Here is a 21711-nt window from a genome sequence, read left to right as displayed (position 1 = left end):
GTATACAATGGATTTGGCAGATTTTGTATAAACGGCCGCACTGCATGCATACCAGTAGGTGAACAGTCGTTTCGGAGACGAAAGTTTCAATGCACATATCAAATTTCATTTCGTTCTGATTGTGCACGCATGTTTTGAAATAGGGACAATGACCATATCGCTGCTAACTGGAAAGCTCATATTGCACGATGTCCGTCTCACTGGCACAGATGGGTCGGTGGCGTAAGTTACATGTCACGGCTTACGTGTATGGCTGTCTCTGCAACTACTCTGTCTCCAGTTGTCCACTCAGTAGGAGCACTGTCTTCACTCTCAGTCTGGCCAGTCTGTAAGACTGCTCAGGCTGATGTGCGTTGGTACTGGCGGTTGATTCTGCATAATGCATATGCTGCACCGTGAAGAGGTCACTTGTAGCAATTCCTCTGTGCCTGTTGGTTGTGACTGCATGCAATGTGCTGCGGATAATGCTTAGGACTGCACTACAATGTACGAGTATGTGAGCGTACTTGTACGTTTGTCTGGTCCTGAAGCTTTGGGCATTTTATCTGGACTTGACTTCACTGTGTGACAATTTCTCTTCACCTTCGATACAATTCCTTCAATAATGCAGAAGGGGGGGGGGGGGGGGATCACATCCATTAGAACGACTATCAGTAAGATTTATAGCGAGAAAAGGACCAAGGAACTAAAAGCTACGCTATATTGTCCACTAACACCACCATTTACTTGACAATCCGTGGCTCCCCATCTGAGTAAACAATTATTAGAGCAGCCTTTAGGTTATGCATCACAATTGAAGTGGATGCGAAACGGCAGTAATGATGTGTTTGCTTTTGCATTTCTGACACCCCACATCCGACCAGGGTGGACAGCTTGACGGTGATCTTCCGATGGTGGCGCTATTATAAACCTGGTCGACGCTTCATCCTGCCAAGTGAGTTCTGTAGCCTGTGTGTACTAGTCTAGGGGTGAGTGAGTGGACCAAGTGGAGCGGCCATCCCTCACCCTCACAGGTTGTGCGCACGTCATAGAACTCTCATCCGGGAAGACACAGAGTGTTGCCATGACCTATGGGTATGCTAGGCAGGGAGTCGTAAAATATGTCATGACTCTCTGATACTAGGTGTGCAACTGGCATTGACGGTGCGGACATGTGCAAGAGGAATATCAGTGACATGTGCACATAACCTATTGCAGATGTAGGTAGTCACGGATGGTTCACAACACATGTGTGTGTGTGTGTTTGAGAGAGAGAGGGGGGGGGGGGGTCAAGTACAGATCATGAATGTTAGAGTGATCATGACGGGAAGGCAGGACTTCACCGAGTCATGGAGCCAACTTGTTTCTCCAATTCCTTGTGCATGTATGAGCTGCATGGCAGTTTCTGTGTGTGTGTGTGTGTGTGTGTGTGTGTGTGTGTGTGTGTGTGTGTGTGTGTGTGTGTGTGTGTGTGTGTGTGTGTGTGTGTGTGTGGTGTGCGTGTGTGTGTGTGTGTGTGTGTGAGTTATCTGGCGCAAGTCTTGATCTGTCTCATTCAGATCTTGTTCGCTATCGTTGCTATAAGAGAAAATCTGTGGGTGCACATCCAGTGCATTTGCAGATTTGCGTGCTTCTCTTGCGACGGGCGTATACATGGTACATGGTGTGTGTGTGTGTGTGTGTGTGTGTGTGTGTGTGTGTGTGTGTGTGTGCCGGAGTATGTGGTGTGGTGTGTGTGTAGAAAAAAATGGAAAAATGAAAAATAGGGATTAACTGGCCAGAAAAAGTCACTTCAAACAGCTGTGTGGTGGATACCAGGCTAAAAATAGTGGCGGTCAATTCATCAGCCTTGCAAGCTGTTGAATGGTGTAATCCCAGCACAAGTTGCTATGTCTAACATAGCTGTTCGCTATCATCGCTTCCGCGATGGGCATGTCTGAAGTCTGAAGTGTGTGTGTGTGTGTGTGTGTGTGTGTTGTAATCATGATCAGTGAGTATGCTGCATTTTGCCGTTCTCTGCCGTCACTGTGTGCAGGTAAAGACTGTCCGGACTGTCCGCTGACGGTGCACATGGAGGGATTCCGAGGCTACTGGTACAACAGGTTAGGGCATGCTACGGGCCTTATCATGTTATCATGTTAGCATGTTATCATGTTATCATGTTATCATGTTAGCATCATGCAGTCCAGCATAGCTAGCTGTTCTGGCAAAGGTCATGAACATGTGTATGCTACATGTGCCTGACTAAGACTGAAGCTGCTGGCCGACTCAAACTCGCTACTAGCTAGAGCCCTGGCTTGAGACACTGCACCAGCTATTGTGCAGGAATGGCATGTACCGGGCCAATGCCTTAGTTTCAAGGAGTTGCAAAAGAATATGGGGCTATGAAGATTTAGGGGAACTTGTACTGGCTCTGTGAATCAGTGCCAGCTGCAGGAAGACTTGTGTAAGGTCTCAGAGCTTGCAGGTTGTTGCCACCCGCAGCATGTGCGGATGAGTGAACATCTCTCTTGTATTGTGTTTGTGCGTGCGCTGCAGAACGGATGTATACAACAACCTGGAGAAGGTCTTCACGGGCAATCAGGACTCTAGTGTTGGTGGGTACACGGGTCAACCTGTGCCGAACTTCCTTACTGTGGTTGAAAAGGCACCGTAGCCACCACTACAGTCCATTCAGAAAAAGATGGACTTGTAGCTTTTGGCCATGAATGGGTCAACGTTGAGTTTTTTCAGAATTTCTTTCTGCAATCCCCTATGGAATCCTCTTCCAATTATGTTTCTAAAGTCTATTTCTCCAAAAAGCAAGCCGTAACAAGAATAGTATTTCGGCCAGGTATTGCCCCAAGAGCACTGAATTGGGAAAGACCATCAAAATCCAGGCCGTTTGATCCTGCCTGCAACAGTGCATTGTACGGTTCGAACCCCAGTTCAGGTACCCTTTTTGGACCCTTTTTCAAATTTCAAACTTCGCAGCACTGCACTGTGTACGATAAAATCTTGAAAATTCGCCAAATACGGGAGCTCGCCAGAGCCAGGGCCCATCTTTTTGTGAATGGACTGTAGCTGTTATCCTGTACATCACTGCACCGTAGCCACCACTAGCTGTTATCCTGTACATCACTGCACCGTAGCCACCACTAGCTGTTATCCTGTACATCACTGCACCGTAGCCACCACTAGCTGTTATCCTGTACAGCACTGTAAAGTGCTAGTACTAGAGCGGAGGACTATATTGGGCTATATTGGGCTATATTGGGTCACTCGGGCTACAGCCCAACGTATGGATTGTGTATGGGTAGGCCTAGTTTGATGTAAAACCATACATGATACATGATTTACATTATTTTAGTGCCCCCCCCCCCCCCCCCCCCTCCTGTTGTTACAGTCGGGCAGGGGAAAGTCATATTACTGAGTGCTACTGTATGCGGGTCATACATTGTGAGATCCACAGTGTACTGGTGCTGCTCGAAGGTGAACGGAGTGCGGATTACTATTCAACGTGCCTAATGTGTGTGTGTGTGTGTGTGTGTGTGTGCCGTGTGTGTGTGGTGTGCCGTGTGTGTGCATCATGTGTGTGCACATGTGTGTGTGTGTGCGTGTGTGTGTGCGTGTGTGTGTGTGTGTGTGTGTGTGTGTGTCGTGTTCAAATGTCTTACCAACGTTTGCATTGTTTCTGTCTTTTCGACGGCTGAAATCGAGCGTTCCCACATCTCGACTTCGAAGGGAGTCTTTTAAAGCCGACCTAATTTTCACCTTGCACAGTCCAGTGTAACGTTAGTTGCTGTTCCCAGTGGGGGTGATGGCCGTCGTAGACTGTGTTCACGTTCGTAGTCATGATACTCGGGCATGCTTTGTTTGGCTCTCTTCTGGTGCAGATGTGCAAGTACAAGCAGAGGGAAACCAGAGCAATACTGGGTAAGCGACGTGTTGGCAAGATTGCATCTGGAGACATTGAGTCACCGCAGTGAAGCATGCTAGCATAGTGCATGAACAGTGATGTGGATACTGGCCTGGCGCCATTCACAGTTACATGTGGTTTGACTACCGAAGTACCAGTTGACAATCCATGTGCTGCAATTATGTAGGCCATGTTAGCACTATTTTCCAGTTGCAACGTGATTTTGAAAAGTTGATGAAAACGCTACGCTTGTCTCGTTCTGTCCTTATTAACCACAGAATGCTCCACTACAATAATAGTGAACACCTTTTGCAGGTTTCCGACTCCGCTTCACATGCCTGTTCTGCCATTTTGTCTTGTTTGTCTTCTTGTAGCGAATCACCATTGGATGCATGGTGGCGAGAATGGCTACCGGCTGTTCATATCCATATTGTCACCGTACGTACTGTCAAGTACTGCGGCATGCGGTGCTGCGCCGCATTGGGCATGACCGTGACCAGTGCGCAACCCAAATCACTCCTTGTGTGCACTTGACATTCTTTTTCCTGGGGGGGGGGGGGGGGGGGGGGATCAATACTTTTTTCCCACCCTACCAACACATCGGCCTTTCTTTGCACTGCTAGTAGTTGACTCTGGTTCAATGATGCTCTTTATTGCTTTTCAGTACCTTCTCTCCCTCTCTCTCACTCACTGTCTCTCTCTCTCTCTCTCTCTCTCTCTCTCTCTCTCTCTCTCTCTCTCTCTCTCTCTCTCTCTCTCTCTCTCTCTCTCTCTCTCTCTCTCTCTCTCTCTCTCCCCCCCCCCCCCCCGCTACACCCTCTCACTGGTCACCTTGTTTGCTTCAGGCTCAACTCGACATTGGTAACAACCACTTGCCGACATCACTGTCTTACCGAGCTGAAACTATCATCGGCCTCCTTACCCTGGAAAAGGTGTGTTGGCATGTCACAGCGCCATGCTAGATCATCAAACACTGTAGCTTTGGGTTTCCCGGAGGTTATCTATTGTTTTCACATCGAATTGGTTTTGCTCCTTTGTTTTCTTTTTTGGGGGGGGGGGGGGGCATGTAGTTTGATATTTTGTTTCAAGGTATTTCTAGTAAACATTTCATGTTGAATGGTAACATGGATAGTTCCTCAGCACCACAACCTAGCATGAATGGTTTAAAGGGGATGTATACCCTAAAATCAAATGTTTACCAATTGTAGTCTTCGGGGTGCTAAGTCGAATGGCCTTGGTCTGATGAAGCTGAGACCGTCTCCCTTCCTCCTTTATTCCCATTCGAACTTGCCACTTCCACTGAAACTGGGTGACTGCGCCCTACTAGATGGGGATTTGTATGCAAAATGTCACTAAAAGCGCCATTTCGTTCTTATTAAAGCATGGATGACCGCGATTGGCCCATATGTTGTAGTCTTTTGGACGTAAGTCGACTGGTCTTGGTCCGAAAAGGCTGCGATGCAGCATTCAGTCCTTATTCCCAATCGAACACGGTTGAGTAAGCGGTCACGTGCTCATTGTGCATGTATGCATGTATGTGTGTGTTTGTCTAGCCCGAGTGTGAGCTGGACAAGGCAAGTTACATTGCGCAATGCCGCTCTCAGGGCGTGACGGTCATGCTACTGCCATCGCCAGGCTACGAAGGTGACATGGAAGAGTGAGTACATGCACTTGCACTTGCACTTGCACCTGCGTGCAAGTCTAGCTTGGATTTAGCCACGAGATCGGCATACCGCACACGAGACCGGTCTATATAGAGGCCATTATGGGAACTATTGGTAGCCAACCAAGAACTTAGAAACCACTAACAAAGGTCCCGCAGCAGCAGCATGCCGGCATCTGTAGCCTGTAGGAAGGTCATGTAATCTACAATAGGAAGTCATAGAATGCATTACTATTAACGGTCTTTCCATGCTCCGAAGTATGGGTTTGGAATACACTATAATCATTACGGTCTTTCCATGCTCCAAAGCAGTGCTTTGGGTCAGGACTGACCACTGTGCAGGGCGTAGCTTAAGGATTTCATTTAGCTCGGACAAATGTCCTTCCGTTTTGAAATCTGTCCGGACATGCCCGGACATTTTCCACAACACATTTTCAGGGTGTTTCTTCTCTCTTTTTTTTAGTAGTACAGTGAAAGAGTGAAAAATAAAAGATGACATATTCCTCTCAAGAGTGAACAACTGCACTAGCAGTCCAACCCATCGATTCAAGTGCGAAGTCGACACCAACGGTCGAAAGTGTGAATTGACTGTAGCAACAACGCGTTGCTACAGGCGGTAGCGGATCAAGTAAATATAGTGAAGTCTACGCCTGAGACTACGGTGTACGTGTTAGTTGTACGATATGCAAGTCGCATTTGGCACGAAGGTCCGAAGAAAGCCCAACTCTGCATAAAAAGTTCGAAAGGTCGCTGCTCTTTTTTAACTTTTTGACCGGACACTATGTCCGGTGAGAAAACATCCAGTCAGTGGCCGAAAATGGCCGGAAAATGTCCGATGTCCGGCCGTTAATCTATGCCCTGCTGTGTCTTTCAAGCACATCCCCCGGTCCGTGCTTGCAGTCATCACTCAGAGTTAAGACAGGCTATACTGTGACGGATGGAGCAACGAGATCATCTCTCACCGTTTGATTTTATCTTTCTTTGTGTGCAGGGCACCTCGGTTCGGAAACGATGGATTCGTTGTGATCAAGAGCGGAGTTGTCACGTTCAAATACCTTCAGGACGATGCGGGTAAGGCGTGGATGCACTCTGTTCTCCTGCTTTGCCTGTGGAAAAACCACACTCAGATTTTGTCGATGCCAGTGTTCACAGTTCTGTGGCATTATGGGAACTATTGGTAGCCAACCAAGAACTTAGAAACCACTACACGTGTTCAGCAGCAGCATGCCAGCACCTGTAGCCTGTAGGAAGGTCATGTAATCTACAATTGGAAATCATAGAATGCATCATCATCATACTCGGTACTTACACAAACACGGTCAGGCAAAAACCATCAGCTGGGATATTTGAAATGCAGCCAATCAAGTTTGTTGGCTGCATTTGGAATATCCCGGTTGATGATTTAATATCTTTTATTTGACGTGTTGCTGTGTTGTGTGCTGTACATCGCAGGTGTATGGCCATTAGGTACAATTGGTAATGGCGTGCAGTACAGTAATCCTCAGTGGCACTTGGACGTCGAGTTCGGTGCAGAACTAACGGGCTCCAGAAGAAGCCGGATAACTGAGACGACCACCGTCACTTGGGGTCCCTGGGCTGACAGGCAACGGTAAGACGCTGTGCTGGTCTGTGTATGGTGTTTGGCCTGTGTATGGTGTTTGGCCTGTGTATGGTGTTTGGCCTGTGTATGGTGTTTGGTCTGTGTATGGTGTTTGGCATGTGTATCGTGTTTGGCCTGTGTATGGCGTTTGACCCGTGTATGGTGTTTGGCATGTGTATGGTGTTTGGCATGTGGTGTCCCAGTGTCTGGTGCAGGAGCTCTGATGAGTTCTGGGGAACATGAACAGCAATAAAATTAATAACGGTTTGGAAAAGCGCATACACCAAGTACTCCTAGTGTATTTCTTCTGTGTAATTTGCTTGTTGGGTAGGCTCTAATATCTTACTTCTGAAGTGCTAGTACATCATTTCTAGTACATCATTAATTTTTTTAAATGATCTAGTACTCAGTGTCTGCTCCAGAGCTGGGTCAGCCGGGTCAGCCGGGTCAGCTGGGTCAGCCGGGTCAGCGACCCGGTTTGGGGGGGGGGGGGGGTACTTGGACCCGCTTGGAAAAAGAACACCGGGTCACTTCAGACCCGGTTGGGACTCGATCAGGAAGTCCTAAGACTCCCTGATGTACGATGGCCGCACTCAGTGAATGTACCCGGGACTGACACGGTTGCGAGAGTTGTACCAGGTGCAGGTGTACCCGGTTGGTTTGAAATCCTAGAGCAGACGCCGGTAGTGTGTGTGGAAATTCCTCAACATATTGACAAGTAGGCAGTGTTACTGTTTTTGCTCCAGCGGAATGGTTTTACAGGGTACATGTTATAACACATATTCTTAGTTGTTCTTCTCACAAGAGAGGAATTGTGGTGCCAGGCCGCTGTCTACTACCACTATGACAGCAGCAGCAACAGTTACCATGAACATGTGTTACCATTGTCCCTCTGTGTGTATTTTTATGCGGGTTATTTCTGCAGGGCCAATCTGCAACGCTTCTTCTTCCCACAGTCCTACCAGGCTATGGAAGTGACACCACGGCCAGAGGAAGGCAAGATTAGGTACTGCGTGTGTGCCTGCTGCGTTCATTCCCTTCCTGAACTCTATCCTCTCCTCTCCGTTGTCTCCAGTCCTGCCTTCTCTCCTCTCTGCTCTCGTCTCCTCTCTCCTGTCCTCTCTTCTGTCCTCAACCCTCTCGTCTCTCTTCGCTCCTTTCCTCTTTCTTTGTGCAGTCAGGAATAATTTGTGTGTGGTGGCAACACAGACCAGTGTACATATGGTTCAGTGGCTGAAGAGATGTTACTTTGAACTGGCCTTTCGACCAGCATTCCCTTGTCATGGCCAGTTCTTGAACATGATGCTGGATGCTGTAGTGTGCGTATGTGATTGTGTGGATTCCACATTTGTCAAGATCTCATGGGAGTTTAAACCGACTGATGTGTGACCATCAGGATCACAATTGTTTTACCATTAACACAGGCTTGTGCAATTCTCTGTCTGAATGTATGTTCTACTCCGGGGCTGCCTGTGTGTTACGATCGTAACTGTGTATGTGTGTGTGTGTGTGTGTGTGTGTGTGTGTGTGTGTGTGTGTGTGCGTGTGTGTGTGTGTGTGTGCGTGTGTGCTTGTTTTCTGTTTCTGTGTTCGGTTCTTGAAGGGCACACACGGCGTTCAACTTCAATGTCTATTTACGTACGCCGGCTGTCGTTGAGTTTGTCTTCGCCAATGAGAGTGTAAGTTGTGCATTGGATTGGTGCGTGTAGTATGCACACCCTCTTCCTCTGTGCATGGATTGTGTATACAACTAGTGCTCCTATTGTAATAAAGGACATTATGTGTCACGGTGCCGGTGTGCATTGTTTTTGGGCATGGAGCCCCTGATATAAATATTTTGCCCTCACAGTCAGAAAGTCAGAAATGACTGCAGCACTCCTGTTATTGTTAGCACCCAGGATGACCATTCAAACCCTTGTGCGATCTTTGCTAGTCCGGTCAGTCGTGCCATCGGTGTAAGTTTGTTTCTTCACAGGATATGCAGATGAGAGAAGACAAACACTGGCCTTGTGTGTGTGTGTGTGTGTGTGTGTGTGTGTGTGTGTGTGTGTGTGTGTGTGTGTGTGTGTGTGTGTGTGTGTTGTGTGTTGTGTGTGTGTGTTGTGTGTGTGTGTGTGTGTGTGTGTGTGTGTGTTGTGTGTGCACGCGCGTGAATGTGTGTGTGTGTGTGTGTGTGTGTGTGTGTGTGTGTGTGTTCATACATGTGCTCGTGTGCATAATAATGTTGTGCTTGCAGCCGGACACATCATCCATGTACTTAGAGGCCGGCGCAACATCGTTTCTCAACATGACTTACCCATGGCTGGTTGAACCAAGCGGTGTGACAGTTACGACCGACGTTACATTGGTGGATGTCAATGTGTCCACTAGCTTACTCTACAGACCCTGGATAGACACAGAGAGGTTGGAGGTAGGCTGTACATGTACAGCATCTACATGACTGTATTCCACCATTCAGCATTGTCATCTGGTACCCATGATGCCAGATATGGAGAAGAGTTTTATGTAGTAGTTTGTATGCCTGATTATAAGTGAGCAAAGCATGTCTGTACTACATGTGTATAATGTTTTTTTTCTGAAATAGGATCGGATAATGCCAGTGACCAGCCATGGAGCTGTGAAGCACATGGCAGTGATGATGGCGTTACTCATGCTTGTATCTGTATCTGGTGTGGTGGTGTACGAGTATTGTATGCCTGTTGTCGTTCCTGCTGCAGCTGAAGCTCGCCCAGAAGTATCCGCTGGAGTGGAATGGCGTACAGGACTGGAAGACAACAGTGGCGTTGAGCAACACAGCGTTTGTCTACCTCGATGCACATCTAGATTTAGTATCAGGTACGGCGGAGCTCGCAGAGTAACCTTGACAACAGGTTAACATGCTTTATGCCAATGCTGTCTAGTCAGCACTGCAGAGCTTTGCCACTCAGAGTCATAGGGCCCGGTGGAAACATTAGTCTGTGTCCACTCAGAGTTTCCAGGAACTTTCTGGAATTTTTTCTTCCAACAAAACATGGGCCTGTTTCCAGTGTGTATGCTGCTCTGTCATGAGTGGAGGTCCGGTCTTTGTGATTCACTACTTGGTGAAGGAGACATGCCACGTCCATGTAGCTGCTGGGTGCAGATGCCATTTTGTAAAAACCTGATCCCTTTCTCTCTGTCTCTGTCCTGTCTCTCTGTCCTGTCTCTCTGTCCTGTCTCTCTGGCCTGTCCATCTCTCCATCTCTCTCTCTCTCTCTCTCTCTCTCTCTCTCTCTCTCTCTCTCTCTCTCTCTCTCTCTCTCTCTCTCTCTCTCTCTCTCTCTCTCTCTCTCTCTCTCTCTCTCTCTCTCTCTCTCTCTCTCTCTCTCTCTCTCTCTCTCTCTCTCTCTCTCTCTCTCTCTCTCTCTCTCTCTCTTTCTCTCTCACCCCCCCCCCCCCCCACTATCTCATTTCTTCTCGGTTTCTCTTCCTGTCTCGCTCCTGGAACAGCACTCATTGAGGATCTGGGAAGCAAGGAGGCACCTGATTTGCTCAGCTTTATTCCGTACAAGTGGACGGTCGGCGTAAAGCTGGACGATTTCCGAATGCTATGGATGTGCAATCAGTACAACTGGCTGGATTGCTCGCCATCCAAAGTTGCTGCTGCTGACAATGGTATGCACTACTAGTATATGCATACTGTGCCAGTGGTGCTGGAAAGCCTTGTGATGATGATGATGATGATGATGATGATGATGATAGTGCAGAGACTGCTATGTAGTGATTGTGCGGGTATTTGCACTGAATTGGCACATGTGTATGTATGATAGGGCCACGAGGAACAGTGTGTTGTCTATCATTAAAAAAAATTAAAAAAATTCACGGATCGCGTCAGACTCGGTTTCTCTATATAGAGGCCTGTCTATCATACTGCAACGTTTAATTCCTTGTGTGTGTAATCACTTCTGCTAGATTGCATCATCTTTTGGGCCAAGTACATACTCTCCTGGCACTTGAAGTGCAAGGATACGAGTGTCCCCTGCATGGTGATTATTTTTATGAACATTTTCGTCTTTTGTGTGATGTCTTTTTTCTCTCTTCCTTGTACAGCATCAATATCGTTGCATGGAGAAGAATTTCTGGTGGACTTTGAGTACCCAAACCTGGAATTCCAAGCACCAGTCTACAACACCGAGTACCGCCTAAGGGTGAGCAATTATGTAGAGTGTAGTGGCTATGATGTTTGGAAAGTGCATACCCGTACATGCTTGCACACAGCCATGCCTGTACATGCACATAATTATTATGTGTATATGCATGCAACTGGCGGTACTGCTCTAATGATATGTCAGTCTGCCACTTCTCAACACTTTGATTGTGTGCTCTCACTGAGGCTCTTGTCATATGTGTTTACCATCTCTGCAAATCATCAGTTGTATTGTTTTCACACACCAAGTACATGTCGCCATTGCAAGCTATTGATCGTCCGCAAGTAGTTTGTCACATAAATAGCCAGTTTAGGAGATTGAATGCTGAAATGCACATTGGTCAGGTTGTCCAACTTGATGATAACTGGGTACAATCTGGTGGAAAGTTGCTTTGCTAGTCACGTGATGCAATGTTCCTGTCTCTGCATGTTTGTACTTGTTTTGTTGCTTGGGCTGTAACGTCATTAGGCAAGGAACGTTATGGCGGATCTGCATCTTCCTCGCTGGCACGGTGCACGTGGTTGCTTTGTCAGTCTCGCACAGGCAACGCACGACCAATGGCTGGCGTTGATTCCCGATAGCGTCCATCGCTTTCACTACACGGGTGAAGATATGGACACGGTGAAGTTCTCGACGCCGCGCCTGACACTGAACCGCACACTGTCCGCAGCTTCGGCCGCACTAGCTGGACCGGACGAAGCGAAGACACCGTCACCCGTGCAGGACGAGTGGTTCAGCTGCCTGTGGGCACCGGGTGCCAGCATAACATTCCGCTACAAGTCCCACTCGGCAGTGGCGTTTGCAGACGGCGCGTATCCAGCGCTGAAAGCGGACGCACTGCCCACCAATCCGCACTGGCACAGTGAGCCCAACAATCTTCAAATGGAGCTGAACGTCTCACCGGGATACTTGCGCCTCTTCGGGTCCCTTCTGCGGCACTTCATCTTCTTGAGGGTATGTACTACCGGCTCTCATACAGCTGATGGTTTGTTCATATAAATAAGTCCGATGACGCTACCACAGGGAGAATTTTAGCTGTTTTACCAGCTGAAACTCTCCTTGCGTTAGCTAAAAAATCATTTCCTGGAGATGATACTTATACATTTACTACATTGCACGCATTTCTGGTGTTTGTCCGTCGATACGATTCAAGGCAAATGTCCTTTAGCACATTTAACTTACCCATCTTGATGTTTGCGCATGGCACAGGAGAACTACTTTGGTGGATTTCAAAAGTTCCACAGGATCCCGTCGGCCAGTTTTGCTCGAATGGCAACTAAGACACGCTTACGTCAGATGCAGACGGATGGTGCTGCTGTTCTGGATGATGAAGAAGAGGAGGCTCTGGAGCCACTACGGCAACTTGACATCAATGTCTCCATTGTTGTGGACAGACTCCATGCTATTCTGCCGAAGGTAAATGAAGTCAGCCTTGAAATCGAAGTCTCTGTCATATTTCACTTGCTTTTAGCTTAATGGTATCACCCTTTACTCAGGCCATTCTGGACATTACCTCAGTTGTCTGCTTCCAGTGGTGAGCTTATTGATTGGGATAGTATTGTGGAACATTCAGCCAATATGTCGTCGCAAATGCCAAGAATTCACCACTGCAAAGAACACAGACCAGTCTTCTAGCTGTGTGCCAACTTGTCTTACTGCCTACGATTGACTTGCTTTCTGTGCATTCATCTCCTGTGTTTTTGATGCAGCACATCGCCGCATCCACTGAAGTCTTGCCCAGCATCGTAATGGAAGGACTCACCGTATCTATGGTGAAGGATATCAAAGAAGGCCATCTGAATGTGGCTATTGGCCCCTGTCATGTCAATCTGCGGGGCCCGTTGCAGGTTAGAAGTCCAGCAAACTCCACGTCTTGCTACCTAATGTACATCGTAAATGATCTAGGTTTCTGGGGACGGGGTATTGCCTCTGTTTCTACCTCTCGTCTTGATTCACCATTCCACAAACGTAACGTCGTTACTGTACTATAAGAAGACTGTATTATTACTCTTTCATTCTCATGCCCAAAAGCTAACTCAACTAGAACAAGACCAATAACCTGCACCACCAAAGCAGGAACCTAAAACTAACTGCACACCAAGGAAAACAAGCCCCCTCTACGCCTACGGATCGCAGACTACTATCCCGATCCTAGCCTAGCGGTAAATGATACATACCGTATTGCTACATGTAGTAGATGACAAAAGCGGTGCTGGTGTTAGGTGACAGCTGCATACGAATGCATGAAAGGGGTCAGACAGTTCATGTATCATGTGTACCGGCAGTTGTAACTGGAGCCGACTGAAAGTCAATACATCAATAGCAGTGTTAGTCATACATAGAGCCTAGACTACACAAAGTGTAGCAGTGAATACAAAGTATGTTGCATACGACGGGTGTTGCTCGTCACCAGCGTCGCCTACGGGGGCAACATCCTCTCCCCAGTGACGATTTATCCGTCACTAACACAACGGACATCTAGCACGCAGAGCTTGGCTACCGGCCGGCGGAACACACCAGTCTGGGTCTTGACATCTGCTACCCTCACCAGGCCGTCTCTGCCGGGATAGGTCGCCGTCACTATCCCCTTCAGCCATGTGTTCCTCACTGCGTTGTCGTCGGCGATGACCACCACATCACCTACTTCCACCTTCTTCTCTGCTCTTCCGTGCCATTTGGTTCGCCGGGCTAGCGTGGGCAGGTATTCCTTCATCCATCGGCGCCAGAAATGGTCAGCTAGCACTTGCACGATGCGCCACTGCCGGCGCAGATGTAGGTCATCACCACTGAATACTCCGGGCACTGGTGCTGCTGATGGCGTCCCTAGGAGGAAGTGGTTCGGCGTCAGGCTGTTGTCGTCAGTTGGGTCAGAGGACACATGTGTGAGCGGGCAGCTGTTGAGTATCGCCTCAACCTCTGTAAGTAGCGTGATGAGTGTATCCTCACGCGGAGCACGTTCCTTGAGCACGGCTCTCAGGGCGGTTTTCACAGACCTCACTAGTCGCTCCCACGCTCCCCCCATGTGCGGGGCTGCCGGAGGATTGAACTCCCACTTGATTCCTCTTGGCGTGAGCTCAGCTGTGAGGCGTGTCTGGTCCAGCTGGTCCAGTGATTCCTTGAGTTCTCTTGCTGCACCTCGTAGGTTGGTACCATTGTCCGAGTAGATAACTCCAGGGCACCGTCTGCGACTGATCAACCGGCGAATTGCCATGATGGTACAGTCTGTTGTCAAGTCGTGTGACAGCTCCAGGTGTACAGCTCAGGTCGTAAGGCAGGTGAATATCACGCCGTACCGCTTCACCGTGACGTCGTCCGATAGTGACTGTCAGTGGCCCGAAATAGTCCATGCCGCAATGTGTTAACGGGCGGATGAACGTGGCAACGCGTGCGTCGGGAATCTGTCCCATCTGAGGTGGTGTTGGCTGCGCACGTTCATTTTTACACTGCTGGCATACGGTCCAGGTACGGCAGACGGCTGTGCGTAGTTTCAGGACCCAATATGTCTGGCGGACGTCGTTTGCCACATTATCCTGACCATGGTGTCCATGCCATATATGGTACTGCTGAAGGGGCATCTGTGTGAATGGGTGCGACGTGTCCAGGATGACGGGCTCGGGCGTCAATGGACTTGTTGTCTGAACTTGAACAGCACACTGGTGAGAGGGTTGAGATAGTCGGGGCCTGGCAGCAGGGCATCGTTGAGGCTGACCCCGTGGCTTGGCGCAGCTGCATCAAATACTAGGTGCAGCTTGCCTGGCTTGTTGGGGTTTGTCACTCCAAAATGTGGCAGGTACCACGCACTCTGAGAAGGCATCTGGAGCTGGGAGTGTGTGAGTTTGGTGGCGTATCCGTCATCAATATACTGTGCAATCTTAGCGCAGTACGCTTCAGAGAATTCAGGGTTCCTTTCCATCTTGCGTTCAATGGACAGGAGGCGGCGCGTTGCTGACGTTTTACTCTCCGGTAGGCTTACGTCAGCATCTCGCCACAGCAAGCCGGTCTCCCATCGTTCCCTGATATGTCTCGTGGTGGATTCCAGGATCCTTTCCGCCTTCGCTTCCTGTCGCGAGCGTATTTTCTCGCTGCGGACTTGTACACCAAACGATTCTGTGGTGAAGTAGTGCTTCACCTGTTGGTGGAGGCCGATATCCGTGTCCTCAGCGCTGCCTTCTTCCGCTGTATCGTCAAGTCGGGCATGCAGTACCGGGTCAGTGTCACCGAGTTGGCCGTGTATTGACCACCCTAACTTGCACCGGCTCAGTGTGGGTGCGTTGGGGTGGGCCCTCGATCGTCTCCCTGGGCAAGATGATATGGCAGTTGTCCTGGCCAATCAGCAAGCGCGGCTTCTTTGTCGCGCTGAGAGTGATGTCTGCGCTGCTCACATGTTGCCAGCGCTGTCGCTGATGGTTGATGTCGACATGCTGGGCTGGTAGGTGCAGCTCACGCACAGTCCGGGCCGACAGCTGGAGGTCTCCGTCCTGACCGCTCACCGTGATCATGACCTCTCTGGAGTCAGGATCTTGCTGGCACATGTCGTTCGTCCATGCTAGCGTCAATGGCCTACATGGCCCTTCTGTGCCCACCTGCTTTGCGATGTCTGAATCCAGCAGGGTGACCGTTGATGCTTCATCCAGTAGTGCTGCCGTGTTCACCACACCTTTCGGTCCGCGGATTGCTACCGGCACTGTCCTCAGAACGACTCTGCTTTGCTGCTGGGCGCTAGCTAGGTTCGTGCGTTCGACATCGTCCTTCCTCTTTGGTGGGTGCAGCATCGGATGGTGAAGCCGGTCACAGCCGTCCTTCTTACAGGGTGTACTGTCAGGGCACTCTCTAGTGCGGTGGCCCTGGCCAAGGCAGGTGAAGCATCGTCGTTCTGCCTTGACCCATCTCCAGCTTTCGTTGTTCGTCTTGCGTGCGAATTCTCGGCACTCAGCCACCTTGTGGCCTGCCCGTCCACAGAAGTCGCACTTTCTCTCGCAGGCCACGAAGGCAGTCTGCCGCTGGCCGCTCTGTCGCGCAATCGGTTGCGGCTTCATATTGCTGTCTGCTGAGACACACCTTGTTGTCATCGTGTCGATTCTCCGAACACAACAGAGCGCATCTGCTCTCTTTGCGAGCCACTCTGCCAGTGTTTTCATGGTCACTGGATCTTTGCACTCTGCTACGTGCTCTCCCCATTGACGGGTCATGCTGCTCGGTAGTTTCTGCACGATCTCCTGTTGGAGCTGTGGGTTAGCTAAGTGGCCTGTGCTCTTGAGGAGCTCCATGGTCGATACCAAGTTGGTAACCGAGTTCGCCAAGTCAATAAGCTGCTCAAAGTCGTCGTCTCGCAACTTAGGCATGGTCTTGACCTGGGCAATCATGGATTGGACCACATGGTCTGGCTGGCCGAACCGCATCTGGAGAGTGTGCATCACTCGATCAATGTTGTCCGGTACGACGGCCATTGACTTCACACTCTCCAAAGCCTTTCCCTTCAAGGCTCTCTGCAGACGGGTCATGTTCTCCTGGTTGGAGAAACCACACTCTGCAGTGGAGGCCGTAAACGTCCGGTTGAACATCGGCCACATTGTAGGATCACCGTTGAAGGCCGGCAGGTCTTTTGGCTGATTGTCTAACCATCATTCTCCGCAGGTCCTTGTCCAAGGTGTTCTGGTGGGCTGGAGTGGTCGCACTTGGTGGCGTCAGCTTATCCGACAATGCCTGGGCCAGCTGTGACACTGCTGATGCAACAGCTGTCTGTTTGCTGTCACCTGATGTGGCCTGTGTCTGCAGGCTAGCAGGACCAACAGTACTTGCTGGTCGTTTCGGGGGTCCATCGTCACGGCACCCTGCTCCTCCCCCCCCCCCCCGCGCTCTTGGACGAAGGGAGATCGCATGTGGAGGTGTCGGCACCGGCCGCACCACGTGGCTCACTTTGCGCTTTGGTCTGCAGCTCGCGCCTTTTCCGGTTGGAAGGTGTCATGTCCACCTGCATGACTGCTAGTTGAGCTCTGGTCTACTCCAGCTCATACTCTAGATTCTGCACTTGGTCCTCCAGATCGCATGACGTGCTGGTGAGCTGGCTGATGCGATGGTCTCTGGATACCAAGTCACTTTGGGGACGGTCGTTGCTTGCTTCGCCCTTGGCAAGATCTCCCTTCAGGGACTTGATCACCTGCACCTGGTCAGCATGCCTCGCATCTTCCTGGAAGATCCGCTGCTTCAGGGTTGCAATCGTCTGTTGCTGTAGCTGGAGTTCGTCTTTGAGTCATCTTTTTTCTTCAAGCTCCAAAGTGAGCTTGCCGTCATAGGCTCACTGCTCAATGGAGCCAGTGTTATGCACGCATAACTTCAGCTCCTGCCCCTCCAACTCCTGGATCCTTATCTCCGCAGCACACAGAGGCTGCACAAGGCTGGTGGCTGGAATTACTGCTGGAGTAGCCGCGTCCTGTGGGTCACTGTCCGTGTACCCCTGGGCTGGCATGACACTTTCAGTCACTTCGACCTCCCCATGCTGTGGGTGCTGTTCTGCGTCTTGAGCAGATACTGATTCTTCACCGTCCCTCACGAGGTAGTGTGACTCCTGCATGTCCATTGCTCTCTCGCTGTGGCCGTAGTCGAGCACGGGTGCTGCTGTGCCTCCGTTGTCGACCTCCTCGTCGGCCTGAATCGCCGCCAGGTCCGCGGCGAGCTGGAGATTGGAGAGTCTCTTCTCGCTTTCCAGCCTATGGTTTCTCGCCTCCTCGTCAAGTGCAGCCACACGCTGAGCTGCCACCAGCTCCGCTTTCCGCTTCCTGGCTTCAGCAGCACTGCGCGAAGAGCGTCGAGAAACACTCGAGAATCGGCTCAGTGTCGAGGAGGAGATACTTTCGGCTTCCTCCGCGACGCTGCCTGCGACAATGTTACTGATATTGTCGCTCCTGCTGCAACAAGTCGGCTTCACCTTCCGGCCTTTGGTCTCACGTTGAGATCACCTGACCTGTTCACTGTGCCGCTTGTCGACGTCCATTATCTTTATTTTTCGGTCCGGCTGGTTCGAATCCGGGTCGAAGGACCAATGTTTCTACCTCTCGTCTTGATTCACCATTCCACAAACGTAACGTTGTTACTCTACTATAAGAAGACTGTATTATTACTCTTTCATTCTCATGCCAAACAGCTAACTCAACTAAAACAAGACCAATAACCTGCACCACCGAAGCAGGAACCTAAAACTAACACACCAAGGAAAACAAGCCCCCTCTACGCCTACGGATCACAGACTACAATCCCGATCCTAGCGTAGCGGTAAATGATACGTACTACATGTAGTAGATGACAAAAGCGGTGTCGGTGTTAGGTGACAGCTGCATACGACTGCATGAAAGGGGTCCGACAGTTCATGTATCATGTGTACCGGCAGTTGTAACTGGAGCCGACTGAAAGTCAATACATCAATAGCTGTGTTAGTCATACATAAAGCCTAGACTACAAAAAGTGTAGCAGTGAATACAAAGTACCGTATTTTTCGGAGTATAGTGCGCACCTTTGTATAACGCGCACCCCCAATCTTCATTGGGGGTGCGCACTTCAATCTTCATTGAAGTACATGCATTTCATATTCGGAGCATAGTGCGCACCTGCGATTTAGGGCCTAAAATAGCACATCTAAAGTGCGCACTATACTCCGGAAAATACGGTATGTTGCATACGACGGGTGTTGCTCGTCACCAACGTCGCCTGCGGGGGCAACAGCCTCGCATACTTTGCAATAGGCAGAGACACTATCTCAGCTGTATTACATCATATCCTTTCAAAGGAGGTTGGCCATAGCAAACTACTCTCTAGTGTTATCGAGCACTTCCAAGTATAGAGGTCTTATCAGGGGGTGACCTCTATTCACTATACCGTAAAAGCAGAAATTTTCGGTGGTGTAATTTTTTCGGTATTCTCCAAAATCGGCGGTTCGGTGGAGGGAAATTTTCGGTAAACCCGTTTTCCAGGTAAGTTTACTAGTACTGTACCAGTACCGGAATTTTCGGTGCGCTTTATTTTAGGTAAACATTGTCGGCACCGACGTTACCGAAAATAAAGCACCACCGAAAATGGCTGCTTTTACAGTATATGCCAAAGTATATGTTAGTAATTGCGCACAACCCAAAGACATCCTTCACTTGAACTCCGTTAGTATTATAGGCTGACATTCTTATTATAACAAGCATTCATCTGGTAGCGAGAACTGCTCACATGCACACACTCTTTCCCTCTCTCTCTCACTTTCTCTCTGTCTCTCTCTCTCTCTCTCTCTCTCTCTCTCTCTCTCTCTCTCTCTCTCTCTCTCTCTCTCTCTCTCTCTCTCTCTCTCTCTCTCTCTCTCTCTCTCTCTCTCTCTCTCTCTATCTATCTATATATCTCTCTACCTGTCTGTCTGTCTGTCTGTACGTGTATGTATATATGTATGTATGTATGTCTATCTATCTGTCTGTCCCTCAACTTCACAGAGACCACCTCCGGATGAGAATTTCAGCGCTGGTTCGCTGAGACTGAATGGTATTAATATCTGTGCAGAGGGTCTATACGACGGTATAGACAAGACATTTGTGGAGTATGGCTGGCTAGTTCATATGGCACTGTCACCGCTAATTGGCCAAGTCACCATACCACAGGTAAAGGAGGCCAGGATTATGAAGATGTGGGCTTCAATGCCGTCTATGGTGTGTATCTAACTGTTCCCCCGTTGAAGAAAGCTCAAGACTTGAATCTCCCTGCTCTTATTGCTATTCAGGGTTCTAGCCAAAGGGGGGTAGGGGGGCGCAGCGCCCCCCTACTCTGTTTGCGCGCCCCTGTGAAAAATTGCCGCCCCGCTACTCATTTTCCGATTTTCGTGTTTTTCGTGGATAGATGGTTCATAAAGGCACATTTGTCTGGGGTGAAGGCAGGGATTTGCCCCATATGTTGCATTTGGTGTGGCAAGACAATATTGGAAAGTGGAAAAATGGGATATAGGGTAACTGTTTCCCATGCCCACCCCCTACTATTTTGACCTGGCTAGAGCCCTGCTATTAATAATGTGGTATCATGCCTAGCATCATTACGCCATAACGCTTTAATTCGGTATTTTTTTGTGTTTTGTGTCTGGCGTCGCATCGGCATGCCTGGCGCTATCCTGCACATGTCCCGTACCGTACCATCTAAAACAGCTGGCCACCTTATTCAAATAGGGCTTCCAAGTGCAAGATCATAACGTGAAGCAACTTTGAAGAATGTGTATGTATGCGAAGTGTATTGGGGAATGCATGCAGGGCGACAGTGTGGGTTCGAATCCCATGTTAGGCCAAGCCAAAGAATAGACTTCATGGTCGTCCTTTTTTTCAGAAAAAATGGGGAGGGCGAGCGGGTTTTTATTTTTATCATTGTATTGCAAAAAGCTTCCATTAGTTTGAATAACATGCATGGTGACCTAGGCGAAAAAGCATAGCGAGGGCCCTGAGCTTTCAAGCTCTCTCGTTTTGACCGGTACCTGCCGTGTATACAATTCATGACGGTCTTGCACTTCTCCGCCCTCTTTTCCCATAGCTGCACCAAGTCTTTGGCTTTCTCCAGCCATTCCTGCTGCAAATGATCGCCGAGGAAGACCAGCTGAAGATGCCACCTCCGCTGGAACCCAGTGTACCCAGACTCGGCAGTGACCTGAAGACCATACTTCCACAGAATCTGACGGACCGTGCCGAAGTGCTCAAGTACACGATGATCAGATTGATTGCACCGGGCATTCACGTCCAGGTGGTCGAGGCAGGCTGTCAGCTCCTGCTTCAGGTAAGCTTTGCTGTATAGTTATACTTAGAGCCTCAGTAGTGATCCAGTCTAGTTTGGTGTTCAACTTGAACATGCACTGTCAAGAGTCAGCGATGCCATGCTGATGCTGATCAGTGTAAACCTATCATTGGTCTTCTTCTGGTGGCGCAAATCTCCACGAAAGGGTCTCATTGAAAATAATATTTGGTAGGTGATATCAATACACTTTGCATGCTGGTGTCGTGCGCTCCTTGCATCTGCTGTTGCGTGCAGGGTGGCCCATTTCGCCTGGCCAACTGCACACTAGCCAATGCAGAGTGCACAGAAGGGTACAGTCTGCAGCTGCTGGACTTTCAGCTCACGCAGTACGTCCAAGAAAACCGCCTGATCGGCTCCGGCCCCGATGCTAACCAGTCGAGCCAGTTCCTCGACGCTGGCAACATACACCTGCCCGAAGTCAGTGTTGACCTGCGGATGAAGGAGCCGTATCCACTGGTCAGAGAGCAGGTAAGTGGGTTGTGGGGAGACTGACAAGTTTCCATCAGCAGTGAGGTGATATGGTGGTGATATGGTGGTGATATGGTGGTGATATGGTGGTGATATGGTGCTGAAGATGGCTGGAATGGAGGAATACGAGTAGGCAAGTTGC

General features: G+C 49.5%; 1 protein-coding gene across 2 annotated transcripts in view; it reads left to right on the top strand.

Annotated features, from left to right (window-relative positions):
• The window catches only part of LOC135815550 (bridge-like lipid transfer protein family member 1), a 63055-nt gene that overhangs the window by 1232 nt on the left and 40112 nt on the right, over positions 1 to 21711 (top strand). For both annotated transcript variants that reach the window (XM_065328866.1, XM_065328865.1), the window contains exons 2-23: positions 144 to 222; positions 864 to 934; positions 2015 to 2081; positions 2518 to 2576; positions 3855 to 3894; positions 4252 to 4315; positions 4723 to 4809; positions 5431 to 5534; positions 6532 to 6611; positions 6993 to 7149; positions 8066 to 8146; positions 8744 to 8819; positions 9377 to 9550; positions 9858 to 9975; positions 10609 to 10773; positions 11209 to 11306; positions 11775 to 12260; positions 12516 to 12722; positions 13016 to 13153; positions 19769 to 19933; positions 20844 to 21083; positions 21336 to 21569. In XM_065328866.1, the coding sequence (XP_065184938.1) occupies positions 144 to 222; positions 864 to 934; positions 2015 to 2081; positions 2518 to 2576; positions 3855 to 3894; positions 4252 to 4315; positions 4723 to 4809; positions 5431 to 5534; positions 6532 to 6611; positions 6993 to 7149; positions 8066 to 8146; positions 8744 to 8819; positions 9377 to 9550; positions 9858 to 9975; positions 10609 to 10773; positions 11209 to 11306; positions 11775 to 12260; positions 12516 to 12722; positions 13016 to 13153; positions 19769 to 19933; positions 20844 to 21083; positions 21336 to 21569 (2990 nt within the window). The remainder of the gene's footprint in view (positions 1 to 143; positions 223 to 863; positions 935 to 2014; positions 2082 to 2517; positions 2577 to 3854; positions 3895 to 4251; positions 4316 to 4722; positions 4810 to 5430; positions 5535 to 6531; positions 6612 to 6992; positions 7150 to 8065; positions 8147 to 8743; positions 8820 to 9376; positions 9551 to 9857; positions 9976 to 10608; positions 10774 to 11208; positions 11307 to 11774; positions 12261 to 12515; positions 12723 to 13015; positions 13154 to 19768; positions 19934 to 20843; positions 21084 to 21335; positions 21570 to 21711) is intronic.

The sequence above is a fragment of the Sycon ciliatum genome, chromosome 4 (genome assembly GCF_964019385.1).
Source record: "Sycon ciliatum chromosome 4, ocSycCili1.1, whole genome shotgun sequence".
NCBI classification, from domain to species: domain Eukaryota; kingdom Metazoa; phylum Porifera; class Calcarea; order Leucosolenida; family Sycettidae; genus Sycon; species Sycon ciliatum.
Note: the sequence above shows the minus strand (reverse complement) of the source record. Positions and strands in the feature narration are given on the sequence as shown.